The sequence below is a fragment of the Thermobia domestica genome, chromosome 12 (assembly GCF_964235325.1).
Source record: "Thermobia domestica chromosome 12, izTheDome1.hap1.1, whole genome shotgun sequence".
Classification (NCBI taxonomy): Eukaryota; Metazoa; Arthropoda; class Insecta; order Zygentoma; family Lepismatidae; genus Thermobia; species Thermobia domestica.
Window position 1 is genome coordinate 9,576,346 of NC_137465.1, and position 26,225 is coordinate 9,602,570.

The 26,225-nt window shown below is 36.3% G+C and overlaps 1 protein-coding gene across 1 annotated transcript in view; it reads left to right on the forward strand.

The window, feature by feature from the left end:
• The first annotated feature begins 3,683 nt into the window (after positions 1-3,683).
• The window catches only part of Upf1 (Upf1 RNA helicase), a 100,084-nt gene continuing 77,542 nt past the window's right edge, over positions 3,684-26,225 (forward strand). Inside the window, exon 1 of the mRNA XM_081733429.1 lies at positions 3,684-4,037. Within this exon, the coding sequence (XP_081589555.1) occupies positions 3,852-4,037 (186 nt within the window). The 5' untranslated portion in view covers positions 3,684-3,851. The remainder of the gene's footprint in view (positions 4,038-26,225) is intronic.

Sequence of the window (26,225 nt, forward strand, 5' to 3'; positions counted from 1 at the left end):
AATCAACACGATGCGACGAAAGTGTACGAATGGTGACGAAAGGCTAACCTTTCGGGTGTTTAGGGAAACAAAAGCGACAGGACGCGGTCTTGTAAGAAACTACAGAACAGAGACAATGAGAAATTTAGAAGCTCGCACTCAGTAACAAGTTTTGACCAAAAAAAGAAAGAAAAGAAAAAAAAGAGAGAGAGAATAAAAATGTTATGAATAATATTAATATATCAGGTACCTTATTGCGTACTGGTTTGCGTTATCACAGCATAAAATTTGCATTTTAGTTGGTGATAATTGCCATAGCAGTTATAATTGCTTGCGATATTTTTTTCGTTGCGTTGCTATCCGTAAGTTTTTCGAAGGTCGATACTGATTGATACTATACTCAGATGAGGTATAGTTTCTTCTCTCTCTCTCTCTCTCTCTTTTTTTTTTTTATCATACTTTCAATCTAAAAGTACCTTTTTCTGTAAAAATCATCAATTAACTGTGAGCTGCTGCTCCACTGTTTTTCAGTAGTATGCTGATGTGTTGTTATGGGTGAAGTGGTTAAGTTTGTGTGTATGATTTCGGGAATTTACAATATAGCCATATATTCGGTTTTATTTGTTTCTTTGAAACAGTATATGAAATTCTTATTACTTCATTTGTTACATTCTTTAAATAATTGATTGAAATTCTTTAGTAATCTATTGACTGTCTAATAAATTGGAACCGTATATGCAAGGAGAGTATAAAGCAGAACCACTCATACTATTTCTTGCATTATATGATGAACATATTGCATGAATTAACATTTTTCTATCAAGCATTACAGCCAGGTCCGTAGTTAGAACAATAAGTCGTGATCATTTTAATAAGAGCGGGATCTTTTTTTGTATGTGGGTGGGGAGGAGAAGGGGTAACTTGAATTCACTTTACATTCATTTTACATACAACAAACAATTGCAAGTTTGAGGGGACTGGGCCCCTCCTAGCCACCCTCTAGCTACGAATCTAATTTCAGCCTACCCATTTCAAAACTTCACGCTACGTTACTGTGCGTCTCTGACATTGTTATTGGTGATGAGACTTGGATCTATCAATTTGACCCTGAAAATAAACGCCAGTCTACAGTTTGGATCTTTCCAGACGAAAATCCACCCACGAAAGTGAAGCGACCGCGAAGTGTGGGGAAAAAGATGGTCGCAACTTTCTTCTCCAAATCTGGCCATGTTGCAACTGTTCCACTTGAAGAACAAAGGACTGTTACTGCTCAGTGGTACACCACTGTTTGCCTAACAAAAGTGTTCCAGAAGCTTCGGGAACGTTGTCCAAGAACTGGATTGCGTGGGATCCTGCTTCATCATGACAACACCGCACACATGGCCAACATCACAATTCAGTTTTTAGAATCTACTTTCAATTTTTAGAGGTCAAACTTATGACTCATCCGCCGTATAGCCCTGACCTGGCCCCGTGTGATTTTTTTGCTGTTCCCCAGGATCAAAGATCGCATGCGTGGGAAGAGATTTTGCAGCCCTGAAGAAGCTGTAGTGGCTTACGAGAATGAACTTTCAACACTTGAAGAAAAAGACTGGCAACACTGCTTCCAAAAGTGTTTTTTGAGTATGCAAAAGTGTGCACAGTTTAATGGTGAATACTTTGAGAAAATGTGTTGAATTGATTTTAAGTATGTAAGTTATTTCACATCTCAAAACTTTCGTAGTGGCCCTCGTAAAATGAATTGAAAAATTGTAAGTGGTAACCTAGAAAAGACAGGTAATTAATTGATTCTGGCAAAATAACCTGAGATTGATGTCCCGATTTTTCGTTTACAAAATCTGGCAACCCAATATCGGTCCCTCCTAAATTTTTTACGGTAGGCTTGCAAATGATCTGTACTATGGTGATGAACTATAACATGGTTGGATAACCTTTCCCTCCCCCCTACATTTTTGGGTTGGCTAAGGACCTGTTAGGAAGTCTAACATCCCTGGACGGAAAAAGTGAAAAAGACGTAAAATCAAGAATAGCACAGGCTAAACAATCATTCAATAAAAAAGAAAAAAAAAAAGAGGATTGCTAGCATTAAAAAAATGTGTCGTTGGACGTTCGAAAACGATTTAAGACTGGTATGGTGCTTGGCGATTCACGGGTCAGAAACGTGGACATTTGAGAAAAACTGAAATATCCCAACTGCAAGCATTTGAAATGTGGTTTTGGTGCAGAATGCTGCGCATATCATGGACCGAAAGGAAATGGAATGAAGACGTACTAAAGGAAGCTAATGGATAACGACAGATCATGAAAATAATAGAAAAAAGAAGAAACATCTGGCCATCTTATTTGGCACTCCGATTGGATCACTATGTTGATAGAGGGAAAGGCAGAAAGAAAACCAGGAAGAGGAAGACTAAGGATAGAATATCTAGATGCAGTTACGAAGAAGAGATCTTATCAATTAACAGTGGCGGATCTAGGCCAGGGCCGGGGGCCTATGGCCTCCGGTTTGTCAGTGACAAAATAATTTAAGCTATTATTTATATATATTTCAAAGTTTATATATACCTATCATAGTCTGGGTACTGGCTGCCCCCCCAGTTTTTACCTCCTAGATCTGCCACTGTTTATTAATCATAGAACCGGTTGGTAAATGATTTGAATAACACAACTGGCTATAAATATACTTATTTTATATATTTCTGACAAGTTCAGGATCATATAAAATATATTTGGTAGCTCAAAAGAGGTGGCTTGTAAGGGAAGTCAAGCGGTAAATATTAAAGATTTATTATTTCAAACTAAGATAAAAACTAACGTAATGTACTAATCGTTGTATACAAGAGAACAGTTAGTGCATTAAATAGCTGTCCTTCTGTTAGTTTCAAGACCAACCAGTCTTTCTCGGCAGCCTCGGTTAGTTTGTAGTGACAAAACTTATGTTTACTGCTCCGCTCCGAGCGCAATAGTAAGGACTTGCACCTTTGGCTTCGAAGAACAAGTTCGATTCCCGATGGAACTCATGTAGTATAATTTGAAATCCATGTTAAGCTGTAGGTTCACGCCTTGATCTTGAAAAGTGGTGTTAAACTCCAAGGTAACAATCATTAATTTTTTCGGGGTTTTCCCGATAATCATAAATTTATTGGACACAGCCCTAAACTTCCTATCACTGTGAAAGTTTACCGAATAGGCAAGGTGCAGTGTTAGAAAATCAGTAATTGATTCAGTAAGATGTTCTTTTATGCCTATCTTTATTATTAAAAAAGAAAAAAAAATAAGCAAAATATACGCCAAAGCAACAGTTATTGAAATATATAGCCTAGTGTAGATTCTGAAGTTAGCCACACTCAATATTTAATTAGTTTTTATATGTTTGTTTATTCCAACATGAACTGCCCCTTAGCTGTTATTTCCAACTATCCTGATCAATAATTATTTACGTATACACAAACATCAATGCATTATTTTACTGAATGATTGGAGTTCGGGTTCGGGTACAATCTATTTCAAGAAGTGAGTATGTTACCTAAGTCATCACATTCGTCAACATTATGGAAATATAAGTACCATATATTAACACCCAAAATGAATTATATTTTTGATATAAAATTATTAGATCATTTATTGATAGCACAGATGGTTAATTGGATATAGGCTAAAATTATTTTGTATATATAGTTTTTAAATTGACTACATCTACCACACCTGCTGACGTAATGAAAAGTAAAGGAATATGGCGCAAGAAGTGTTGAGTGCAGACTGAAGAATGTTAATGGAGAAAATTAGGCCTTTACACTTGCTTTTATTGAACACGTTTTGTTTAATTTTGCTTTTAGCATTGAAAATCCAGCGTTAATCACAATTTAGCCGAAATGAGTGTGGACGCTTATGGGCCTAGTTCACAAACATTGACTTTCTTAGACACAGAGGAATCTGATTTGATTGGTGCTGACACGCAAGGATCAGAGTTTGATTTCACGGATTTTACACTTCCTTCTCAAAGTCAAACTCAGGCATCCCAACTAGACCCAGGACAAAGTCAGGCCACGCAAAGTCAGGTAATGCAAATACTTTTTTGATAAGTTTTTTTTACAAATTTAGAGTTAAGAATCTTGACTTCATATTACTGTTATCAACATATTTCCGAGAATTAAACAGCACAAATGTTATTATATAGATATTATTTTAGCACCCTTTAACCGTATACTAATCTTTCCTGTAATTAGTATCATACAGAATTATGAGTTATGCAATAATTATTCTTTTACACAATGTTGTCACGTAGTATGTATACGAGTGCTTCGAGATGTAATACGCAATTTGCGATATTCCGGTACCACGTGAGTAAATTGTTAGGGCTACGTCGAAGTGCTGGCGTAGAAGTAATTTTCGATACAACAGAAACGAATCTAATTGTATTTGTAATAATATATTCGTAGTCTGTTCCATGCAGAATCAGTTCTAACTTACTTTCCGGCATGACCTTACAATTGAATGGCACTAAAAATCACAGGTACACTATACTTAATATGAGAGTTGTGTTAAATGCTGTTCATTCAGAATGTTATGTACATGTTCTAGATATGTATAAATTCTGTTAGCGCGTTGAGAAAGAAAAAAATGGTGAGATTAACAAACATGATTAGATATTCCGATTCAGTTCACCGTTGTCATAACAAAAGTCACCGGAGCAATGTATTGAAACAATATGGGAAGGTTCTAGATTACTGGTCCCCCATGTAGGTTAGTAGCTGGGTTGGTTTCTTTCTGTAGTAAAGTTTATACATTTAATTTACACAGTATTGCCGAGCGACCGTTAGCGAGTGAACGCGGGTTAGAGCCCCACAGGGAACGTTGTTTTCTGTCTTTATTGCTGCTCAATGGGAAGGGGGACCAGTAATCTAGATCCTTGCCAAACAATATATTACGACAAATAAAAGTAGAGTTTTGTACCATAGCAAAATGCTACCTGCTAGAAAAGGAAAAAAAAAAAAAATACAAGATACTGGAAGGGAATTTAACTTATACATAGTATCAATTGTACTGGTATACTTTCGGCGCACCATTAGAAAGAATTATTGAAAAATTATAATTCTTCCACTAATTCCCTCCTTATTGTATCCGAAAAGGTTTCCGCTGGGCGACATGAAAATACAGATTCCCCCTAGGTTGGTTCCTTTCTGTACCAAAGTTTAAAATTCAGTTCACATAGTATTGCCGAGCGAGTAAAGGCGGACTAGAGCCAGGGTTTGAAAAAACCCGGGTTTTTTTGAAAAAGCCCAACCCACCTGGGCCCATGTGGGTATTTTCGGGTTTAATTGGGTTTTTTCGGGTTTAATTGGGTTTTTTCGAAATATTTCAATGTTTTTGGGTTAAAAGTGTAAAAATGTTATTTATATTTCAAGACTATCATTGTCACAACTTGTCACAATTGTCACAACAATTTTCTATTCACTGCAGTTATGAAAAAACGGCAGCCATTTTGAAATTTTACGTTGGATCGCTGCCAAAGAATATACAGCTAATTTAGAGTGTCTCGTGCTTCTACTCTGAACATGTCAACTTAAAAGACCAAAAATTGCACTTTGTAGCGTGGATAGCCGCTATTTTGAAATTTTACGTTGGTATGCCGCCAAAATCTATACAGGAAATTTAGTGTATATCGTGCTTCTACCCTGAAAATTTAAACTTAAAAGACCGAAAATGATACCCTGTACTATGTGTGGTACAGACAGACGAAGACCAAATGTAGATCGAATCATCCCAGGAGCCTCAGTGACGTTCGCCAAATATGAACACAAAATGTATTAATTTAAAATAAAGATATATAATTCGTGTTTTATAAAATAAATGTTTCAAACAAAATGTCTTATACGACATAAATATTTTCCAGTGTAAAATAAATAGTTTTATTCTAGGAGTCATGGGCGGCGATTAGGGGGGCAAAGGGGGGGCAGTTGCCCCCAACTTTTTGAAATTACCCATTAACGTATATAGTTTCATTTGGAAATATAAAGTTTTGCATGTATTATTGGTTCATAGAATAAAAATGGTGCCATAAAATATTTGTCGTTCCATGAGTACGTATTGGTTGTCTTCCCGTGGAATTAAGAAAGCTACAGGAATTGCGTTTGAATTGCCACTAAAAATGGCCTAAAAATTAACCTATTGGAGCGCCACAATTCGAGCGTACTTTCATTTCTTCTTGCAAGGGCTCGATATGTTAGTCAGCTGCTCTGGAACTAATTGAGATAACATTTCGCAAGAAAAGAAGTCCTTCACAAGTTATTCTTTAATTGCTCAAAAAATATATTTTCTTCTTTCTAATAAGGAATATTTTGATTTGATTTTTTTTTCAGTTTAACATCCAGTTCAGCAGCGAAGTTGTATGAGACGTGGACTTAATGATCAACGTGGAGTCCGAACCACGTGAGCTCCCCCCCCCCCGGGAATCGAGCCCGGGTCTCCCACGTCAAAGGCGTGTACACTAACCGCCTAGCCACGAAGGAGCTCAATAAGGAATATTAATTTTGCAGTGTAATATACAAGTTTAGGGGTGTACATATACAGTTTTGTATATAGAGATAAAAGTTAGTAAATTCAGCATAATTCTAGGTTTTAGGATTATTTTGTAAAACTGAAATGTGGAGTGACTGAAGTATTGCTGAGTTTTGGTATATTCCAAAACAGTGAAAACTATACTTAATGGCAGCGAACATGTTTCGGGAACCTGCCAAAGTATTTCTTTAAATGTCGTAGCATATACTTGTAGTGTTCACTGTCATTCTAAGAGTAATAACACATATAATAGCATGCGTGGAATTAAAAATACAAGTTGTTCATTAATTTCCAGTTTCAATATAAGTATTGCAAAACAAGCCTCATTATTCATTACTATGATTATTTGATTAATATTATCCTTTCTGTTTATTTGTTTTGCAAATTTGTTATTAAATAGGCCCCTAATCTGATCACACAATTTTCCAGACAGATATTCATGAGCAAGGAATCAAATCTCTTCTTACACCTTCGTTGTTTAAGAGTACAAAGGGCTAGTATCTACTTGCGTTGCTCTTGTCAATTTACTTCATGATATGTGGTATTTTAACTGAAAACGACAGTATCCTAATAGTTATACAACCTTTCGTCAAACAAACTGTTACACGCAACCAAGAAAACTAACATTGATATCAAATATTCAGATCATGTCTTACCCCCTCCCCCCACTTTTAACGTCCAACTGCCGCCACTGGTTGGGGTTCACTTCCGATATTTTGTGCATTCAATTACGGGAATTTCCCGAGCACTTGTTGCAAGAGGCTCTTTCCAGAAAATTAATTTAAAACAATTAACACAAACATAATTCATATTTTATAAAGTAAATGTCTTAAATGAAATTCAATATCTTCCAGCGTAAAATAAATAGTGTTATTGTTGAATTATTCAGTTGCGACGCTTTGTGCGTTGAATTGCGGGAATTTCCCGAGCACTTCTTTCGAGAAGTTTTTTTTTTCTTTCTTCGAAAATGCAGCTTTTTCTTGGTGTACATCGAAACTTCCACTAGTAAGGAAGTTTGAATTCAGCATTTGAAATAGTAAGAGTTACGTAATCTTCGGAACTCCGAGCATTAAGCTTTTTAAATTTGGCAAGAATTTTTACGCTACTGCTGGTGTTGATTCCGCAGAATGCTTATTTAAAGAGTAGCAACAAATAACGGAACTAAATTGTTGTTGTTGGAAAACCAAATTTTACTGAAGAATACTTGTGTTACCATCAAAGGTACTAAAACAATAATACTAATAGTTTTACTAATGCACTACATATTTACTGGTAGTACCGGCACCTATGGCCTTAAATCCGATGAGGGATAACGTCCCTCGGCGTCGCCGAGTCAGCGAGCACACTTTTCACGGAAAGTATTTTCTACTTCAAACAGGCTAAAAGTATAATCTATACATTAATTTGTTCTATAATTACCTCAAGCTAAGCTTTTTTAAAATTATTTTTTTAATTCATTCAGTGCATTCGGAAGTTTGTTGTATACCTTAACGTGAAAGCATCTAATTCACCCAGGAAAGTCCAAAATCTGATAAAAATAACTTTCAATGTAATTACCTTAGTTGTACCAACAATATACTAACAAAAAGCTCAAAAACCCAGGTGGGTTTTTTCAGGTGGGTCCAACCCGAAAAAACCCGGTGGGTTTTTTCGGGCTGGGCCCACTTGGGCAAACCCTGACTAGAGCCCCGCAGTATACGTTGTTTTCTGTCGTTATTACAGCTAAATGGGAAAGAGAGACCTGTGTTCTAGAACCTTGCCTTCCGGATATGTGGCATAAAAAGTACAATGCAAAAAGCGGTGCATTGGCTAAGTGACAGAGCGTTCATCTCTAGTGTGTGTGTGGGGTCCCTAGTTCGATCCCAGCTCGCACCAGGCAGGGTTTTTGGTGAACAGACAACGTGTTTGTGGGTTTTCTTAGGGTTCTCCCATTTCCTCCCACTTTCTTCGTTCCACCAATTTAATTGTTTCTCATCATCACGGTCTCCGTTAGCCTCGCTGGTGTAAGTGTGGGACAAAACTGAAAAATTGTTTTTTTTTTTATTTTATTTATTTATTTATTTTTTTTTTGTTTTTACAGTGCAAAAACAAACTTAACATGTGCTAGATGCCCACTAAAAGGCACGAATGCTAGCTAACCGACTTAGTTCAGGGCAAAGCTGCTTTCGCGTGGGGTTGCGTCCGAACGGAGCAGGTGCGTAGGCGAGGGTAGTGAAACGAAGGGGATTTTGGCAATGATACTTGTTTTAATAGCACTTGTCATGGTTTCATACTAGTAACGCTTCACTTGTAAACATGGAATACAGGTTCTACAGAAATGTACGCTGGTGAAAAATAGCATGTAATAGATTCATCTTTCATACGCACTCAGATAATTTATCCGTCATAAGGAACTTGTTATGATTGTGCACTAGCAACCCTATACATGTAAACTTAAAATACAGCTGCATTGCTTAGTATTTAATTCTGTCGCCTGCAGAAATTTGTTCTTCATAAACATGTCTTTTCATGCGAAGTACTGAATTTTACCAGTATATCTTCCAAAATGTGGTGCGCCAAAAGTATACCAGCACCCTTTATTACTTACGGAAAATTGTTTCCTGCCCCATTTTACATCTAAAAAAGTAAAAAGATGAAAATTGAAGTCTAAACCCTGTTCGGCCTAAGCTCTAAACTGCGATAATCAAAGCCACGTGAAACTAAATCTCGCAGATTTGCTATTGGCCTACCGACGCTTGTACTCCTCCGCAAAATAGTTCATATGATTTGATTATTACTTTTACTATGAAGCTCCATATAAAACTGCTACATTATTATAAATGACAAAAATATAATACGGATTATCTAATAAAGCTGCAATCGAGTGTAGTTAAAGCAGCGTTTCCCAACCGGTGTGCCGCGAGGAAATCGAAACAAATTATTAATTTTATAGAAACCAAATTGCAAGATATAGGGGAAAATGTATATTTGTATTTCACATTATTATGAACCACTACTATGAATCTACAATTTTAAGTTCCATACTGTGTTACTTTTCTGTACATTTTTAATGTTGAAAAACGTATTTATCATTGGCATGATCATTATTGATTCTTTATTGTTGCAGACCATTTTGTAACTTGAAATGTTAACATATCATTCAATAAATTCAACAAAGTAAACATGCATACAAATTACCTTCATTTGTGTTTTAAAAGTATAGAAGCTTTATTTATTTGTTCGTTATTTAGTGATCTTCCCTTGTAGTTAAAGGTTAAATATAGTTTTAGAAAGAGAAAGTGGATTTTTAAAAACCCGAGTTCTATATTTCATTGCAATTGTTTTCTATTTTGAAATTAGAATGAAAAATAAGCATAATGATTTACCACGGGGAAAAATCAGTGATCGATCTTTCTTCTTTGTAAGAAGGATATCAGTAATCACATAAAAATACCACGGTATTTTATATTTACAAATAATAATAGTAATATATATATATATATATATATATATATATATATATATATATATATATATATATATATATATATTCAGTGGCGTATTTACGATTTTGTTTCGGGAGGGGCTTTGCTAACTTTCGGGGGGGTGGGTTGTCTGGAAATGTGAAAATTCTGCAAGATATTTCATTTACTTTACTATACTAAGTAAGATTTCGGGGGACTTAAGCCCGGAAGCCACCCCCCTAAATACGCCACTGTATATATATATATGGGTGTGCCGCGAGAATTCAATTTACACCTGTAGTGTGCCGCAAGTTGAAAAAGGTTGGGAAACGCTGAGTTAAAGAAACAATAGAAATAAACACTAAGCATGCGCAGTAATTATGGCGCCAATTCAGTTGTGGAGGCGTGTTCTGCTTTCAAGCCTGAAAGACGGCTGGCATGAATCCCCGTTCCGCGAGTGTTGTGGTGAAACACCAACAAGGTAAGCCTTGACTCACGAAGCAACAATTGTTTCCCAGCGGAATTCAATTTTATTTTATTTTTTTTTTTTATCTTTCGAGTTTTTTTTTCTTTCTTTTCTGCTGCTGCTATAAGTATCTGGACAATACGAGACATTATTGTCAAAATGCACGTGTATAATTTGCTTCTCCCCGTGGAGAGTGGGAGTGATACATCACTAGCCAATCGTATTTGAGACGAGCGGAAGGATACAAATATTTTGTTTATCAGAGTTTAGAGCTTACGCTGAACAGGGAATAGTCAACTGAAATACTATAACGGAAAATTAGACTACTCAATAGTAAGGTAAGCAGATTAGTGTTGTGCACTAAAATGTTCCAGTATAAATGCACATGAATTGACCGGGGTTTGCCCAAGTGGGCTTAGGCCGAAATAACCCGTTGAACCCATCTGGGTTTTTAAGTTTTCTGTTAGTACATTATAGGTACAACTAAGGTGATAACATTGAAAGTGATTTTTATCAGATTTTGGATTTTCCTTGGGCGAATTAGCTGCTTTCACGTTAAGGTATACAACAAAATTCAACGTAAGACCTTTATATAAAGTTCTAAATGCATTGCAAATAGAAAAATCTTATGCTTATAGCCTATTTGAAGTAAGCAGTTTTATGTTTTAGGAAACACTTTCCGTGAATAGTGTGCTCGGCGATGCCAAGGGACGTTATCCCTCACACATTTGACAGGTTGGAGACAATAGGTGCCGGTACTACCAGTAAATATTTAAATACGTTAGTAAAACTATTTGTATTATTTCTTACATTTGATAACAAACATTCAGTAAAATTTGGTTTTCCAACAACACTTTCGTTCAGTCATTTGTTGCTACTCTTCATATGAACATTCTGTAGAATCAACAACAGCAATACCGTAAAAATTCTTGCAAATTTAAGGAGCTTATTGTTTGGAGTTCCGAAGACTTACGTAACGCTTACTATTTTAAGTGGTGAATTCAAACTTGCGTACCGGTGGAAGTTTCGATGTATAGTAAAGAAAGCGTTGCATTTTTTGGGAAAACCCGTCGTGAAAGAAGTGTTCGGGAAATTCCCGCGATTGAACGTACAGAGCATCGGAAGTGAATACTTCAACAGTAAAGCAATTTATTTTACGCTGGAAGATATTTAATTTCATTTAAGACATTCTGAAACACTTGCTTTATAAAATATGAATTATATCTTTGTTAATTGTTTTAAATTAATTTTCGGGAAAGAATCGTCTTGCAACAAGTACTCGGGAATTTCCCGTAATTGAACGCACAAAGTATCGAGGTGAACTTCAACAATAACACCATTTATTTTCCGCTCGAGAATATTTATTTCATGTAAGACGCTTTGAAACATTTATTTTTATAAAACATGAATTATATATTTGCTTTAAATTAATATATTTGGTATCCATATCTGGGGAACGTCACTGAGGCTCTTGGGACGACTCCATCTATATTTTTGTCGGCCTGTACCATGCACACTACAGGGTACAAACATGAGGCACTAATTTTTCCTGTATATATTTTGGCAGCATACCAATGTAAAATTTCAAAATGGTGCCCCCCCCCCCCCCCAAAAAAAAAGCGTGTATCCGCGCTATATGGCGCAGTTTTCGGTCTTCTAAGTTTAAGTTTTCAGAGGACAAGCATGAGACATTCTAAAGCTGTATATACAGGGTGCTCCAAAAGTAGGTATACACCCCTGCATTGATCAAGTATAACATTCTAGTTTATGGGTTTATTTGCTTCTGTTCTTCCGAGCTTAATATTAAGGGTGTCTGCTAATACTGGAAATACTTGAAATACTGGAATTTAATTTTGATACGGCAAATGTACTGGGATATTGATCCACATACTGGAAAAATTATGAAATATACATATATTATCATTCTTTATAATCTACCCTGTGTTTTTGAACTCCCAAAAGTCCAGGGTAATAACAATCTTGCATTATAACTAGAATAGAATAATACACAATTATTTATACAAGTTATAATATAACTTATTAATACTTTTATGTAATACAAATAATGCTCTTGACTCATTGTATCAGGCCTCCGAGCGAGTTGTCTATGGCCCATGAAAGTCAGTATATCCAGTGCTCCTATTTTTCTCATATGTTTGCGTCTTTTCGTATAAACTCTTACATTTTAACGAAACCTGCTATATTTTTGTGCCATTGCTACTTCCACTTGTGAAAATAACAACGAAATAAGGTGTGAGTGGTTGAAGGGTCTTTTGTCTCCACAGTAGGGTGGTTGAATGGAGACTCTTCTATGTTTCGACCTTTTCTGCTTATTGTCTAAAGATAATTACACCAAACAATATACAGTTAGCGCAAAAAGTATTCATATACATACAAAGTGGAGCAGAAACTAGTTTCGTTATATTCATTAAAAAGTTCTATGGAGTAGTGATTTTAAAACTTGTAAATAATTTATTTAGGTATATCAATACTTTTTGCAGTAATTGAAGGCAAATAATTGTAAAATATGTTACACATAGTCTAACCTTACATTAAAAGCGCCAGCTGCAGAATGTTCATGAATTAAAAGTTGAAAACCTACCTGTTACAAAGCAATTAATAGAGGCTATGCAGATCGCCTGGAAAAAGTATCAAAATTACTTAGAAGAGTGCAGATCCAAAGAGGCCGCAGTGGCAGAGATTTCTACAGAAGAAGGTGCATTAAGAAATGCGAAGCAAGAAGCTACATCAAAGGCAGTTTCAAAGAGTGAATAGTCTCTGAAGGAGTTAAATGAAATCGACGAAACATACAGAAGGAAATGGAAGTAGCTGCTAGACTGATGAAAAAGATTTTCTAACAAGGTTATCTTCCGTGCTATCAAAAAAGGACATGACTGATGTTAGTGTTGCCCAGGCAATGATCCAGACCGCATCCTTGAAGATGAATGAACTACAGAAAATTCAGGATGAGCAGAACAAAGAGAAACGGAAGATAGCAAAGAAGCATATTCAGGATCTAAAGAAACTGAAAGTGTGACTGATATTTTTAGTGCTGTATATGTTTCCTTAGATGCACTCTAAGTTCTGTATGCAATTGGGTATTTAGATACTTAACAAACCAACTTTTTGTATCGTGTTTTGTAATTTTTTTTTCTGAACTTATATTGATTTTTACAACTTACGCATATTATTTGAAAAAAAAAAAAAAAAAACGAAAGAAAAGAATTAACATAGAAACGATAGGATCTTGCAAGTGATAAAATTACATCTTAGAGACGTATGCTTACAAACACTGATTTTCTGATGCAGATGCTTTTTACATTTTCTTATCGTCGTTGCTTAGTACTGGTGAGCTAGGTACGAAAACACTAAGAAATTCATATAAAATTTTGCAACCAGATAGTTATATTTAGAGTAGAATGTATGTTCATACAACAATTGGAATAAATTCCATGTGACTTTTTTTTTTTTTTGTTTCTGCCTATTGGATAATTAAAATTCCTTCTTCACAGCTTCACGAAACTTCCTATATTTTTACGGCGTGATTTCTTTTTTTTTTCTTTTTTCTTTTTTTTTTTTCATTAGCATTTGAAAGCCTGAAGTCATTAATTGAGGTTGCCGGTCAAAGGAAAGTAGTGAAACTGAGCTTCAGATCATGAAAAAAGTGATTCTATAGAACAACAATACTTATGTAATACAATACAGTTACTGAAATAGTAAATTGTGGTTTTCCCTAATGATGCGGTGTTAAGAGGTGATGCCATCTCTCTTGGAGTTGCAGATAGTCACTAACTTTCCCTCTTCTACTAATACTGTTTTTAGTTTCTGTCCCCCCCCCCACCTCTTTTTTAATACCTCATATATAATATGGATGCATTATATGCAGTGTTTCAAGTACAGTATACAGCCTACTGACTAGTCAGTAAAGTCATTAAAAGTATGTCCAATGATGGGAAACTGAGGGCCAGTTTTAATTCCGGATATGAATGTGGCACATTGCTTGTGTAAAGATTTCAGCACTTTCATGAGCAGCTACATATACCTAGTCATTTGTATTTAAAAAAAAAAAAAAAAAATCAAGACTAACTAAATTTATTAAAAATAAAATATTCATTTGATGGTAAAACAGTTTCAAACCTGAAATCATCAAGAGTGTGATTATTCCTAAAGAACCTTAAAAAATCATTGTATTATGTACTGGAATATTGCTTTTAGTTATGTTGAATATACTGGAAATCTATTGGAATTTTAAAATTGAAATTCAGTAGACACCCTGTAAAAACACATTAAGAACAAATAATACAGAAATTGTCTACCTAATGGATAGCAATAAGAAATATTAGATGCAGTACGGTACTGTATACCTACTTTTGGGCCACCCTGTATATTTGTGCGGCAATCCAATGTAAATTTCCAGAATTGTGGCATCTTTCAAAATAGTTGGTATCCATGCTACAGGGTGTAATTTTCGGACTTTTAAGTTGAAATTTTAGGGTAGAAGCACGAGATATTCTAAATTTGCTGTATACATATTCTCGGCGATCAAATGTAAAATTTCAAAATGGAGGCCCTTTTTTCAAAACAGCAATGAACAGAAAATTGTTGCAAGTTTGACAAGGACAATCTTGGAATATAAATGACATTTTAAGACTTTTACCCAAACACACTGAAATATTTCGAAAAAACCCATATGGGCCCAGGTGGGTTGGGCTTGTTAAAAAGTTTTTTTTTTTTTTTTTTTTCAACCCTGGGGTTGACACAATAAAAGTTAGGAATATCGCACCGAATTAACCAAAGAATCAGAATTATTATGATTTGGGTGATTATCCGTAAAAGGTAAAAGAACAAAAATGTAACACACATACATAATCATTCAAAATTCTAAAATTCAGGTAGTTGGTATATAAATCAAACATTTTCTGGAACGAGAGTGTACCAAATTTACGCAGGTTTACCGTATTTAATATATTAATTGAAAAAATAAATGCTAGACGTAGATGTAATTCTCAAACATGCAGTGCTGGTGTAGTTTTCGCGCACCACATTTTGAAATATTGATAGATGAAATTGAATGCTTAGCGTGAATGACATATTAAGGAACAAATTTCTACAGATGACAGATTTAAATATAAAATAATGCAGCTGTATTTTACGTTTACAAGTGTACGATTGCTAGTGTAAGATCATAAGTGCCTTACGACGAGTAAATTGAATGAGTGCATATGAAAAATTAATCTATTAGATGCCATTTTTCCCCTGCAGTGTATTTCCGCACACTGTACAGAACCTCTTACATGTGAAGCGTTACCAGTATGAAACCATGATAAGTGTAATTAAAACTCGTATCATTGCTAAAATCCACTTCTTTTCACTACCATTGCTTCCTTCGGACGCACTCTCACACGTTACCAGCTTCGCTGTGCCCTGAATCGGTTAGCTAGCATTCGTGCTTTTTAGTGGCCACCTAGCACATGTTGGTTTGTTTTTGCACTTTACATTTTCCAGTTATACGCCCCGCACTTATTCCAGCGAGGCTAAAGGAGACGGTGATGATGAGAAATAATTGAAACGCTAGAATGAAGAAAGTAGGAGGAATCAGGAGAACCCTACAAAAACCCACGAACACGTTGATTGTCCTCCACAAACCTACTTGGCGCGAGCTGGGGTCGAACTAGGGACACCACACACTAGATGTGAACGCTCTGCCACTTAGCCAATGCGCCCCTTTTTGCACTGTAGTTTTTATGCTACATATCCGGAAGCCGTATTTATGCGCAAATCGTAAAAGAATTGTAAATTTTCAACAATTAGTATTTTATCTATGCCACGTGAGATATTTTCATGTCACCCAGTGGAAACATTTTCGGGGACAGTAAGAATGGGATTAGTGGAAGAATTACAATTTTCCAGTAATTCTTTCTATCGGTGCGTCAAAAGTAAACCAGTACGAAAAATTGTTAGGTTAGGCTAGTTCAGGTAAGTTTTTTTTTTTTTTTTTTTTTTAACCCCTTAAGACTAGAGTTACGCAAGAACAGTGAGTGGAACCGATTCTCATAGAAGTTGATTTTCACTTCGTAGTACGGTCTCTTGATTTATTCTTATATAATTCTGTAAAACTCAACGCGGAAATATCATATACAACGCACCAATTCACTATCCTATAATGCCCCTGAATCATCGAAACCTTCCACATATTACAGATAGTATAACTACATATATTTTCTCGTACCACTAAACATAACTTTACTGCCAGGATTAAACGTATGAAGATTACGTAAGAACTACAGATTACCATTTCTTACCTCATTTGTCATAAATTTTTCTAATTTTTATAAAAAACTGAGGGGCGATTAATTATATTATAGAATACATTAAATAAAGTAGCTAAATACAGGGGTAAATAAATAAGTAGACACGGTTATGTCCGTGGCGCTTTTGTGTAGAAGAAACCATTACATGAACATGGTATACCAAGTGTGAAAGAGACACGATAGGATCGAGATTCGAAATTAGGTTTTCGGCTTATTGTGCTGATCCGTTATTCATTCATTACTCAGGTCATTCTCCAACTTCCAAGACTGATAGAATAAATGGTTGTTCAGGGGTAGTCTTAACGTATCTGCAGGATATGCTGGAGACCTGGAATCGAATCTCGATGCAGTTGTGCATTTTTATATTCTTTGTATGGCATGAATTTGCATCTGATGTAAAATCGGATATTTCCATTTGTTTATCATATATAATTACAAGAATGTTAACATGTTATTTCAAATTGTGAACTACTTGAAACGACAGATATCATGGAATAGATGTCAGATGGAATTTGTAATAGTGTAAACGTGTATTATTGAAGAGAAAGTACTACAGTTTCTCATTACAGTAAAAATGTAATCAAATGAAGTAAAACCTCTGGGGTAGTTTCTTTTTCATAAGTTGAGTTTTCCCAGTGAATTATATTTATCATTAGCAATAAATATATCGAGTTAGAAATAGCGGCAGGTGGCGGCTATGAAATACAATGTTTACGAAGAAAAATAGAATCGGATGAAATGTAAGCATGAGATAACAAAAGAAATATAATAAAGGTAATTAGTGTAGGTGAGAAAAAAAAAGTTTTACGTATGGAAGTTCTATCACGCTTATTATGATAATTTTAGAGCCGTATTGTCGGAAAATGTGTTCACTTTCTCTCTCCTGGAAAATTTTCACTTCTTTTTCCGCTAAACACACCAATTTTAAGGACTCAGAGACTAAAAGATTTTTAAAAAGTACGGACCACGACACTGAACTTTCTTGTTTCGATTTGTGCAGTTATTATGGGAGCCTTTATTTGTGAAACACGAACAAAATCATAAGTTGTTTTCGGACAAGCTCAAGCACGACTCCAAAAATAAATTACACGTTGTGGATACTTTTATGAAAGGTAATTTCTACAGGAATGTAGGATTATTTGGTTTGATTTGATTCGCGTTTAGTGTCCCTTTCAGCAGTGAGGCTATATGAGACGTGGTTCTACAGCTTAACGTGGGATCCGAATCATATTAGTTCCCATTGGGAATCGAACCTGAGTCTCCCTACACTAATCTTATAGCCACCAGGGACCTCTCTATATATAGGATTATTTACGAACTAAACAAAATCATCCGAAGAAACTAATCCTGAAGGTACTACCTGTTCTCGATTTTGCGTGAAGAAATGACTTCTACCGCAATACAAAATACTTAAGAGCCGTTTTTGAAGAAATCGGAACTTTTCATTTTGACGCTTAGTTTTGGGGGTAACGAAAAAGTCTTTAACCCTCGCTTCTGGAGAATGTTACAATAACCTTGTTTAAAATTTGGTGCAGGTACGTTGAATGGAATGACCTTTATGCGAGTGAACGTTTATATCAAAATGGACGGACAGAGATTAAAAAAAAAAAAAAAAAAAAAAAACTTTTTCGTCATGCAGGGGCCATAAAGCGTGTAAATCTGTTGAAATTTTGATATTTTGACGTTTTTGTTTCTCTCCTATGGTTGCTTGAAAGTGAAAATAGTACATATGTTTAATACGTTAAACTGAGACTTGAATGTAGAATTACATATTGATTACAGCTATTATTCCCAGTAATTAAATGACGAAACTTAATATTATCATTAGCTTTTAATTAGTCCAGTTTTAGAATCAATAAATCTACTGCTAACAACAGGGCTTCTCTTTTCCTTTCCCTTTTCCTTTTCGCACAGCATATCAGCTTAGAATTCGACAAACAGAAAAAAGGGCATGGAGGAGATTTTAGTGCAGAACCATACAACCGTGTTCAAACTTCGTGTACAAATAGGTGAGCCAACCGGTCAAACAGTCCATGAAATAGTATATATTGAGTGTTCTAAAAATGGCGCCCATTTACCACACAGCACTGTTCTACAAGTGAAAACAGCAATATACGAGGGCAAGTCAAAAATTATCTACACTTTTCATTCAATAGTTTATTTACATGAAGCTAGGGTTATACTATGCACATCATTTTCCTACGTAATCTCCCTCCGTATCAATGTACTTGGCCCAACGGTCAACGAGCTTACATATTCCTTCCCAATAAAAGGTTTTCGATTGGTCTTGAAGTCACTTTTGCACCGCATTTTGTACGTCTAAATCTGAGGCAAATCGGCGACCACACAGCATCCTTGGGTGACCCAAAAAACTGAAAGTCAGATGGAGCTAGGTCTGGGCATGGGGAGGGTGTTTCAATAACAAATTTCAACTTGTTGATGGTTTCAATAGTGTTGTGATCCGTGTGTGGCCGTGCATTGTCATGCAACAACAAAACTTCCTTCGACAAGAAACCTCGGCGTTTGTTGCGGATTGCCTGCTTCGGGTTCTTTTGCAATATTTCACTATAACTCGCACAGTTGATAGTCTTTCCATGGACTCTGCCATTATGAGCCTCTGTAAGTCCCAAAACACAGCATAACCTTTCCTGCAGATGGCTCTGTCTTGAATTTTTTCTTTCTCGGAGATCCAGGGTGTTTCCACTGCATACTCTGGCACTTTGATTCTGGATCATAGTGATGAACCCATGTTTCATCGCCGGTGACTATTCTGCTTTAAAATGCATCACCTTCGTTGTTGAAGTGAGTGAGTAAGCGTTGACAACCGTAACACAACCACCGTGCACAAACTTGATGAAAACCGAGCTCGTCATGGATGATTTGATGGGCAGAGCCATTACTGATGTTCAAAGCAGCTGCTACCTCATCGATAGTGATTCGCCTATTCGCCAGAACCATCTCTCGAGCTTGCTGAATGTTGTCATCTGTAGTGGATGTTGATGGCCATCCTGCTCCCTCTTCATGCGTTACACTTGTTTGACCACTTTTAAACTTCTCGAGCCACAAAACACAGTTTTACATGATAGTGCACTTCTCCCACATTGCGATGAATGTCTGACCCTTTAACACCCTCCGACCAGAGGAATCGGATCACTGCTCGTTGTTCCTCTTTGGTGCAAACTTTTAATGGAGCAGCCATGATATATCTGCAACAGAAGGAAGAAAAATGGACGAATTAAGATCACACTTTCACAGCATTACCACAATAGTATAACAATAAAATGTGCGAGAACAGAAGACAAAGTGCGCAATGTAAGAAAAGTTATGACAAAAGTGTAGATAATTTTTGACTTGCCTTCGTGTATATAATATATATATATATATCTCGGATCCTCGTCTGACGACGCGAATTGCATTATGTGGCAACATCGCAGATAAAGAATCATAGAGTAAATCTACCAATCCATGAAACTGTTACTTCGGTTCTTGACAGATGGCAATTAAAGTCACTATAGATTAACACTAGCATCACTTATTACTGTAGCAATTGATGTGACTGCTTAATGCTAATGCTTCCAAGTTAATATGCGAATTTGCCACGTAGTAAAATTTTGATTCCCTATAGCGGTTGAAGGAGGCCCTGGAAGATATAATATCATATAAAATTTTCGCTTTATTTTGACCTGTAGAATAGTGCTCTGTGGTCCGTGGGCGCCAGTTTTAGAACGATAATAATAATAATAAACCTGGATATTTCACCCCTTCATTATAAACTGCAGCTCTAAAAAGTGGAATTTGCTAAATTTTGGTACCAAACTTCGAGTATTTTTCACCTGTTAACGCTTTTCATGCTAAGAAACAAAAATCAAAGAGAGAGAGAGGACTGAAGAAAATAGTGTTAGTTGCGATGTTTTTGAATAATCCAGTCCTAACATATGCAAGTTAACACTAACATCTGAAAAGTCACTAATTGGGATACGCTGCTCACCAAAAATGGCTGCCACTCTCAAACGGGCTGGAATTAGTTTTTTTAAAAACCACGTGCTGCCAATGTATACGGTAATATTATATTTAAAAAAAAATAAAAATGATAAAGCAACCAAAAGAAAAAAATATTGAATTGTTTAATATGGATTGCCTCAATTTATAAATAGCAACAAGGGGTCAATTCACCCATCTAACAAGGCATATATGTGAGATGTATTTTCCTTAGAAAGTAGCAGATTTTCACAGAACTAAAGTGTGGGTTTATATGTTGTTGATGCGATATTACGTTAATTTTCACTAAGGCTTCTCAATCATCTCAACTACTTGGGGTTGAAATCTGTCAAGATCAGGGGGTTAAAACTTAAATAAGTGATGATTTAATTGAACATTTTATAGGCAGGTAGCATGGACCTAGTAAGCTTAGAGGTCAGAAGTAGGGGATATGTCTTAATCGTAGAGTAGTAAACTCTGGTGGTTGAGGTGATCCCACCAGAGAATTAGGATTCCACACTGATGGCTGTAAAGCATAGTATGTGATGCTTGTTTTCATATCAATTCTGGACACCGTGTGGGTATAATATTACATCCATGGCTTAAAGGAAGCAGCGAACGGCGTCATACATAAATACATTTACTTTTTTCCACCGTATTTCAAATTTGGGTGGAGTTTGGCATGTGATAATTAATTTGTGAAGGGTGATAATACCAGTGAAGTTTGCCATCTTCCCTTTGCCGTGGCTATCGGAAAACTTGTCCAAAAATTTCAAAGTTTGTAAGAACTTTAGCTTCTTCATTAAATCACGTAGTGTTAGCTAATCACGTGATTCTTGCTTGTTTTTAAAATAAAATTAACAATTACGTATGGTACACATCATCATGCAGTAAGCTTTCATACAGCTAAGATGTAGTAGTATGAAATATTCAGATGCGCACGAGGGGGAAGGTACTCTCTTTTTACTAAGAATTTGACCCAAGGTGTCTACTACAATCATGATATTGCGAATTTTGTTTTATTGTAGGTTCTGTAATCGTAATCATCATATTTAACCAAATATAAGCATCGCCTTCGAATATAACGACCCCATAAAAGTCTGTTCTAAGAATGCGTTTATTATGTGGATAGAAGCATTCCTTATAGGATCACTACAGAAGACTTCTTAAAAGTTATTTATTGAAGTTTAGCGTCTCTTTTCAACACCAAGGCTGTATGAGATGTAGAGTGGACCTACAGTTATGGAAGAACTTCGAACGATCGTGATGCGTTCAGATGTCACTGCTCTCATCGGGAATCAAACTCGGGATCACATGCGCTATAGGGGCGCGCATTACCCACTAGCCCAGCGGAGAAAAGGACGACTTGGTAGAAACATCTTTTCAAATAATTACCGTTAATACCTTTATCGATTCTGAAAAATGATGTTACGTCAAACCACTTATTTCCCTGGTCTCCCTTCTTTCTCCCGTTCTATATTATCTGACGTGTATTTTTGTCGAAAAATGTATCATGCGATTATAAGCGCCCCTCAAGAAGTTTAACCCCACATTTCGAAAAATAGAGGACGCTTACATTCGAGTAAATACAGTAACTAATATTTCTAATGACTATCCGAATGTGAACGTAAATTCATTCAGTGAGGTCAAGGAACTGTGATAGTTTTAAATTTCATTCAGGTATGGAAATAAGTTAAAATATGGAAAATGCCTTCTCCGGTATATAGTTTTTCCACTCGAGATGAATGTTCACAGTATCTTCCTGAGTATTGTATTGAAAGGTGAGCAGGAGTGGAAGACAGTAAGAAGAGGAAAGAAGAAAATAGGGATAAAAGCATTTCTACTGTATTCACAGATGTAATGATTCGAGTAGAACCCGTAGAATAATACGAAGACAACTGGATGTTTGTAAGATGTATAAACATTGAAAAAACACGAACAAGCCAAGCGAATAAAACTGAAGGAAGCCATTGACGATAGTGGAAAATTTCAAATACCAGGATCAGAACGGCAGATAACCAAATCAAAGAATTGTTACAAGAATACAGTACATCAAGCTTAAATTATAAGAATGATAAAGCGTGTTGGAACATACCCAGAAAAACTAAAATACTGTTTTATGACATGTTTTATATCTATAATAATCTCTTCTATACGGAAATGTGGATTGTAATAAGTGAGTGGAGCAGAATCCAACCAATGTGGATGAGACTTTGTAGAAAATGTTCTCTGGAAAAAAAAAAAAAATTCACATAATCTTCAGCAGAAGACTCCCCAAAGAGAATATCCGAGAAAGAGTAGAAAATATAGGATTCGCTACCTCGAACATTACAGGGAAACTGCCAGATGGGAGAAGGTCCAAGATGTTCACAGGACACGCCCACACCTAGGCCTTACGGAATTCTGGATTGATTACTTTTTTTTTCATTCTTTCTTTAGGTTTTGTGCTAGAAATGTTTCTTTTACGTTTCTCGATCTTCGTCATCTTTTAACTCGCAGTATTTTCTTCTATATTTCAGCTCATCGATCAATTATGTTCTTCCTACTCCTTGCTTTTCTTCTGTCTTTCCCTCTATGGCGGTATGAAGAAGACATTTTGTTTTCAAGATGTGTCCACTCCAATTCGCCTTTACGGGGAATGCTGGATAAAAGCGTCCATTCATGTCCTACCCGTTGTAAAACCTCTTCGTTTGTTACTCTCTGATCATTTTATCTTCTTTAACTTCCGTAATGTCCTAGTCTCTGAGCCATACAGTCCAGTATTCCAGATATAGGACCTGATCAACTTCTTCCTTAGTTCAGTATTAAGCTTGCTAGTTAACAGTGAGATTTTCTTGTTGAATACCTCGTTGACTACGGCAATTCTTGATCTGCTCTCTTGGTGCAGTAAGCGTCTCTCGTCAAAATACTTGCCAGATACTTGAAATGATATACCTCTGCAAGTTCTCTTTGTTCTACTCTGACACTAAGTGCGCACTTCCTCGGGATATTCTCATGACCTTTAATATTTCAAAGTTTATTTCCATTCCATATAGTTTCCCAATGTCAGTTATTTTGTCCATCTCTTGTGGTTCTCCTTTGGTTCTACCTATAATAACCGTATCATCTGCATACCTAATCTTGTTAATGATCTATCCCTAATCTTGAAATGAAAGGCATTAAACATTCACTGTAATGCTGAATAATTGGCGTGACATACTACATCCTTGTCCGACTCCTCTTCCGATCTCCACGCTGTTGGTTTTTCCTTCATTCAAGCGCAACCTAACTTGTTGTCCTATGTAAAGGTTGCGAATGAGTCGTCGATCTCTCCAGTTGACCCAGTTGGTCCAATTGATCCGGTCGAAAGCTTTTTGCCAATCGATAAAGCACAACACTTCCTTTACGTCAAGAACTTGTTCTGATATAATTGTCATCAACCCAATAGCATCTCTGATGCCTTTCCCTTTCCAGGATCCAAATTGATCTTCCGCCAACATCTCTCCTATTTTACTTTTCAGCCACCTTTTCAGTATGCGCGCAATAATCTTTCCAGTGTAAGAAATAAGGCTAATGGTTCTGTGATCACTGTACTTCTTTGCTTGCGTTTTGTTGAGTAATCCAACCATTGTATCATCCAGAAAATCCTTTGGCCATTCTCCACTCAGGTAATCTTGTTAATAAGTGAAGTTAGTGCTTTCATTGCATTGTCTCCTAATCCTTTGAGCAAATCTGCTGGCATGTCATCGTCTCCAGTGGTCTTTGTCTTTCGGATGACGTTGATGTCTTGTCCTATTTCTTTTTAATATACTGAGTCCTTTTTCATCATCTACCACAAATTTCTTTGCTTCTATCACATTGCCTTTGGGGTGGTTCTTCTGATCATGCAGATCATTTATGTATTCCTCCCAGACTCTTAAGGATTCTTTAATAGTCAGTCACTACATGACCTCCTTGATCTTCGATTCCAAGCGTGCATATAGTTTTGTTAACTTTCTGATAATCTTGTGCTTTCTGATATATGGGATCTATCTGCCGCGGCGTTAAAGTTCCATTATTTTTTTTTACATATATGTTCCTTATATTTCTCTTTGGCCTTGTCCGTCTCTCTTCTTAATTCATTATTCAGCCTTTTGTTTTGTTTGATGTCCGTGGTTTTCACTCTTCTGCGTTCCCCATCATCTTAAACATCGCTTTAGTCACCCATGGTTTTCTCGGTTCTCTTTCTATCATGCCAATGTTGTTGTGGAGTGTGTCTAGTGGAATTTATATTTTCCCCTGCTATTTTCTACACTGCGTACCATATCGCCTATTCCACAGAATTATAAATATTTTCTTTCATATCAGTATTCATACTTCTTAGTCGATTTAAGTTCCATTTCTCCTCCTGTTTTTCGTGATTGACTTCAACCAGGTTTGCACTTCCACAAGTAGGATATTGTAATCCGAATCAATGTCTGCTCCCGGTAATATCCTTGTCTCGTACACTATTTCTGAAACGTTGCTTGTCAAGAATATAATCGATTTGATAGAGTTTTTTAATTCCTAGATTTCTCCACGTGTACAGCTTGGTTTTTCTTTTTTTAAACCACGTCATGTTACCTACAAAAGTCTATAAGCATGTGGCCCCTTGCGTTTCTTCTACCTAATCCAAATTGTCCCACTACGTTATTCGCAGCTCCTGTTTCTTCTCTCCTGATACAGTATATCACTAATGTCGTCATAAATTACTTTTGTTTCATTGTTTTCATGATCAGTTGTTGACATATACGCGTGTATTATCACAATATCCACCGGTTTTGTACTTAGCTTTACAACCATCAAAAGAACACTGCAGCTTTCCGCTTTAATTATGCTTTTTGCTACTTCGTTCTTGATTGCTATCGCGACACCATTCTCGGCTTTAACGCCACCCAGATAGAACACTGTGTAATAATTTCCCAATACTATGGCATCTTTTTTTCTGACCATCACGCTTCACTCAAACCCACTATGTTTGCTTTACATTTAGCCATTTCCAATTTTAAATTTCCAACTTTACCCGCATTCCGTAAAGTTCGTACGTTCTATGTTCCTATGCTGAAATGAAAGTTAGTATGCTTTGATGATTCCTCCCGGAGCAAACCCACCCGAAAATCCGAACGAAGGCTCGTATCTCATGAAGAACCATAATTGTAATTGTTCTCCGTAGTTCCTTCTATGGAAAAATAATGTGGTAGTATTCCCATTTCCTTTCTACATCTCAGTGCCAAAGGTTCATCTGCCTTTGAGAGGAGTTTCCTCTCCAAAGGATAAGAAAGTGCCCAGACTTGTCGCTCATCCACCCTCTGAGGAAACCGTTGGCACCTAATAAAGGTTGCATTTTTAGCCCGGGAGTCATTCGGTCCGTACCTACGTTGGCCGCGTAAGACGTCTGCTTCTTCTTGCGAGAAGGTGTGGGTTGCGATTTTTCCTTCGTTTAGGATGACACTGGAAGACATTTCTCAGACTTCTCCAGTACTTTTCAGAAAG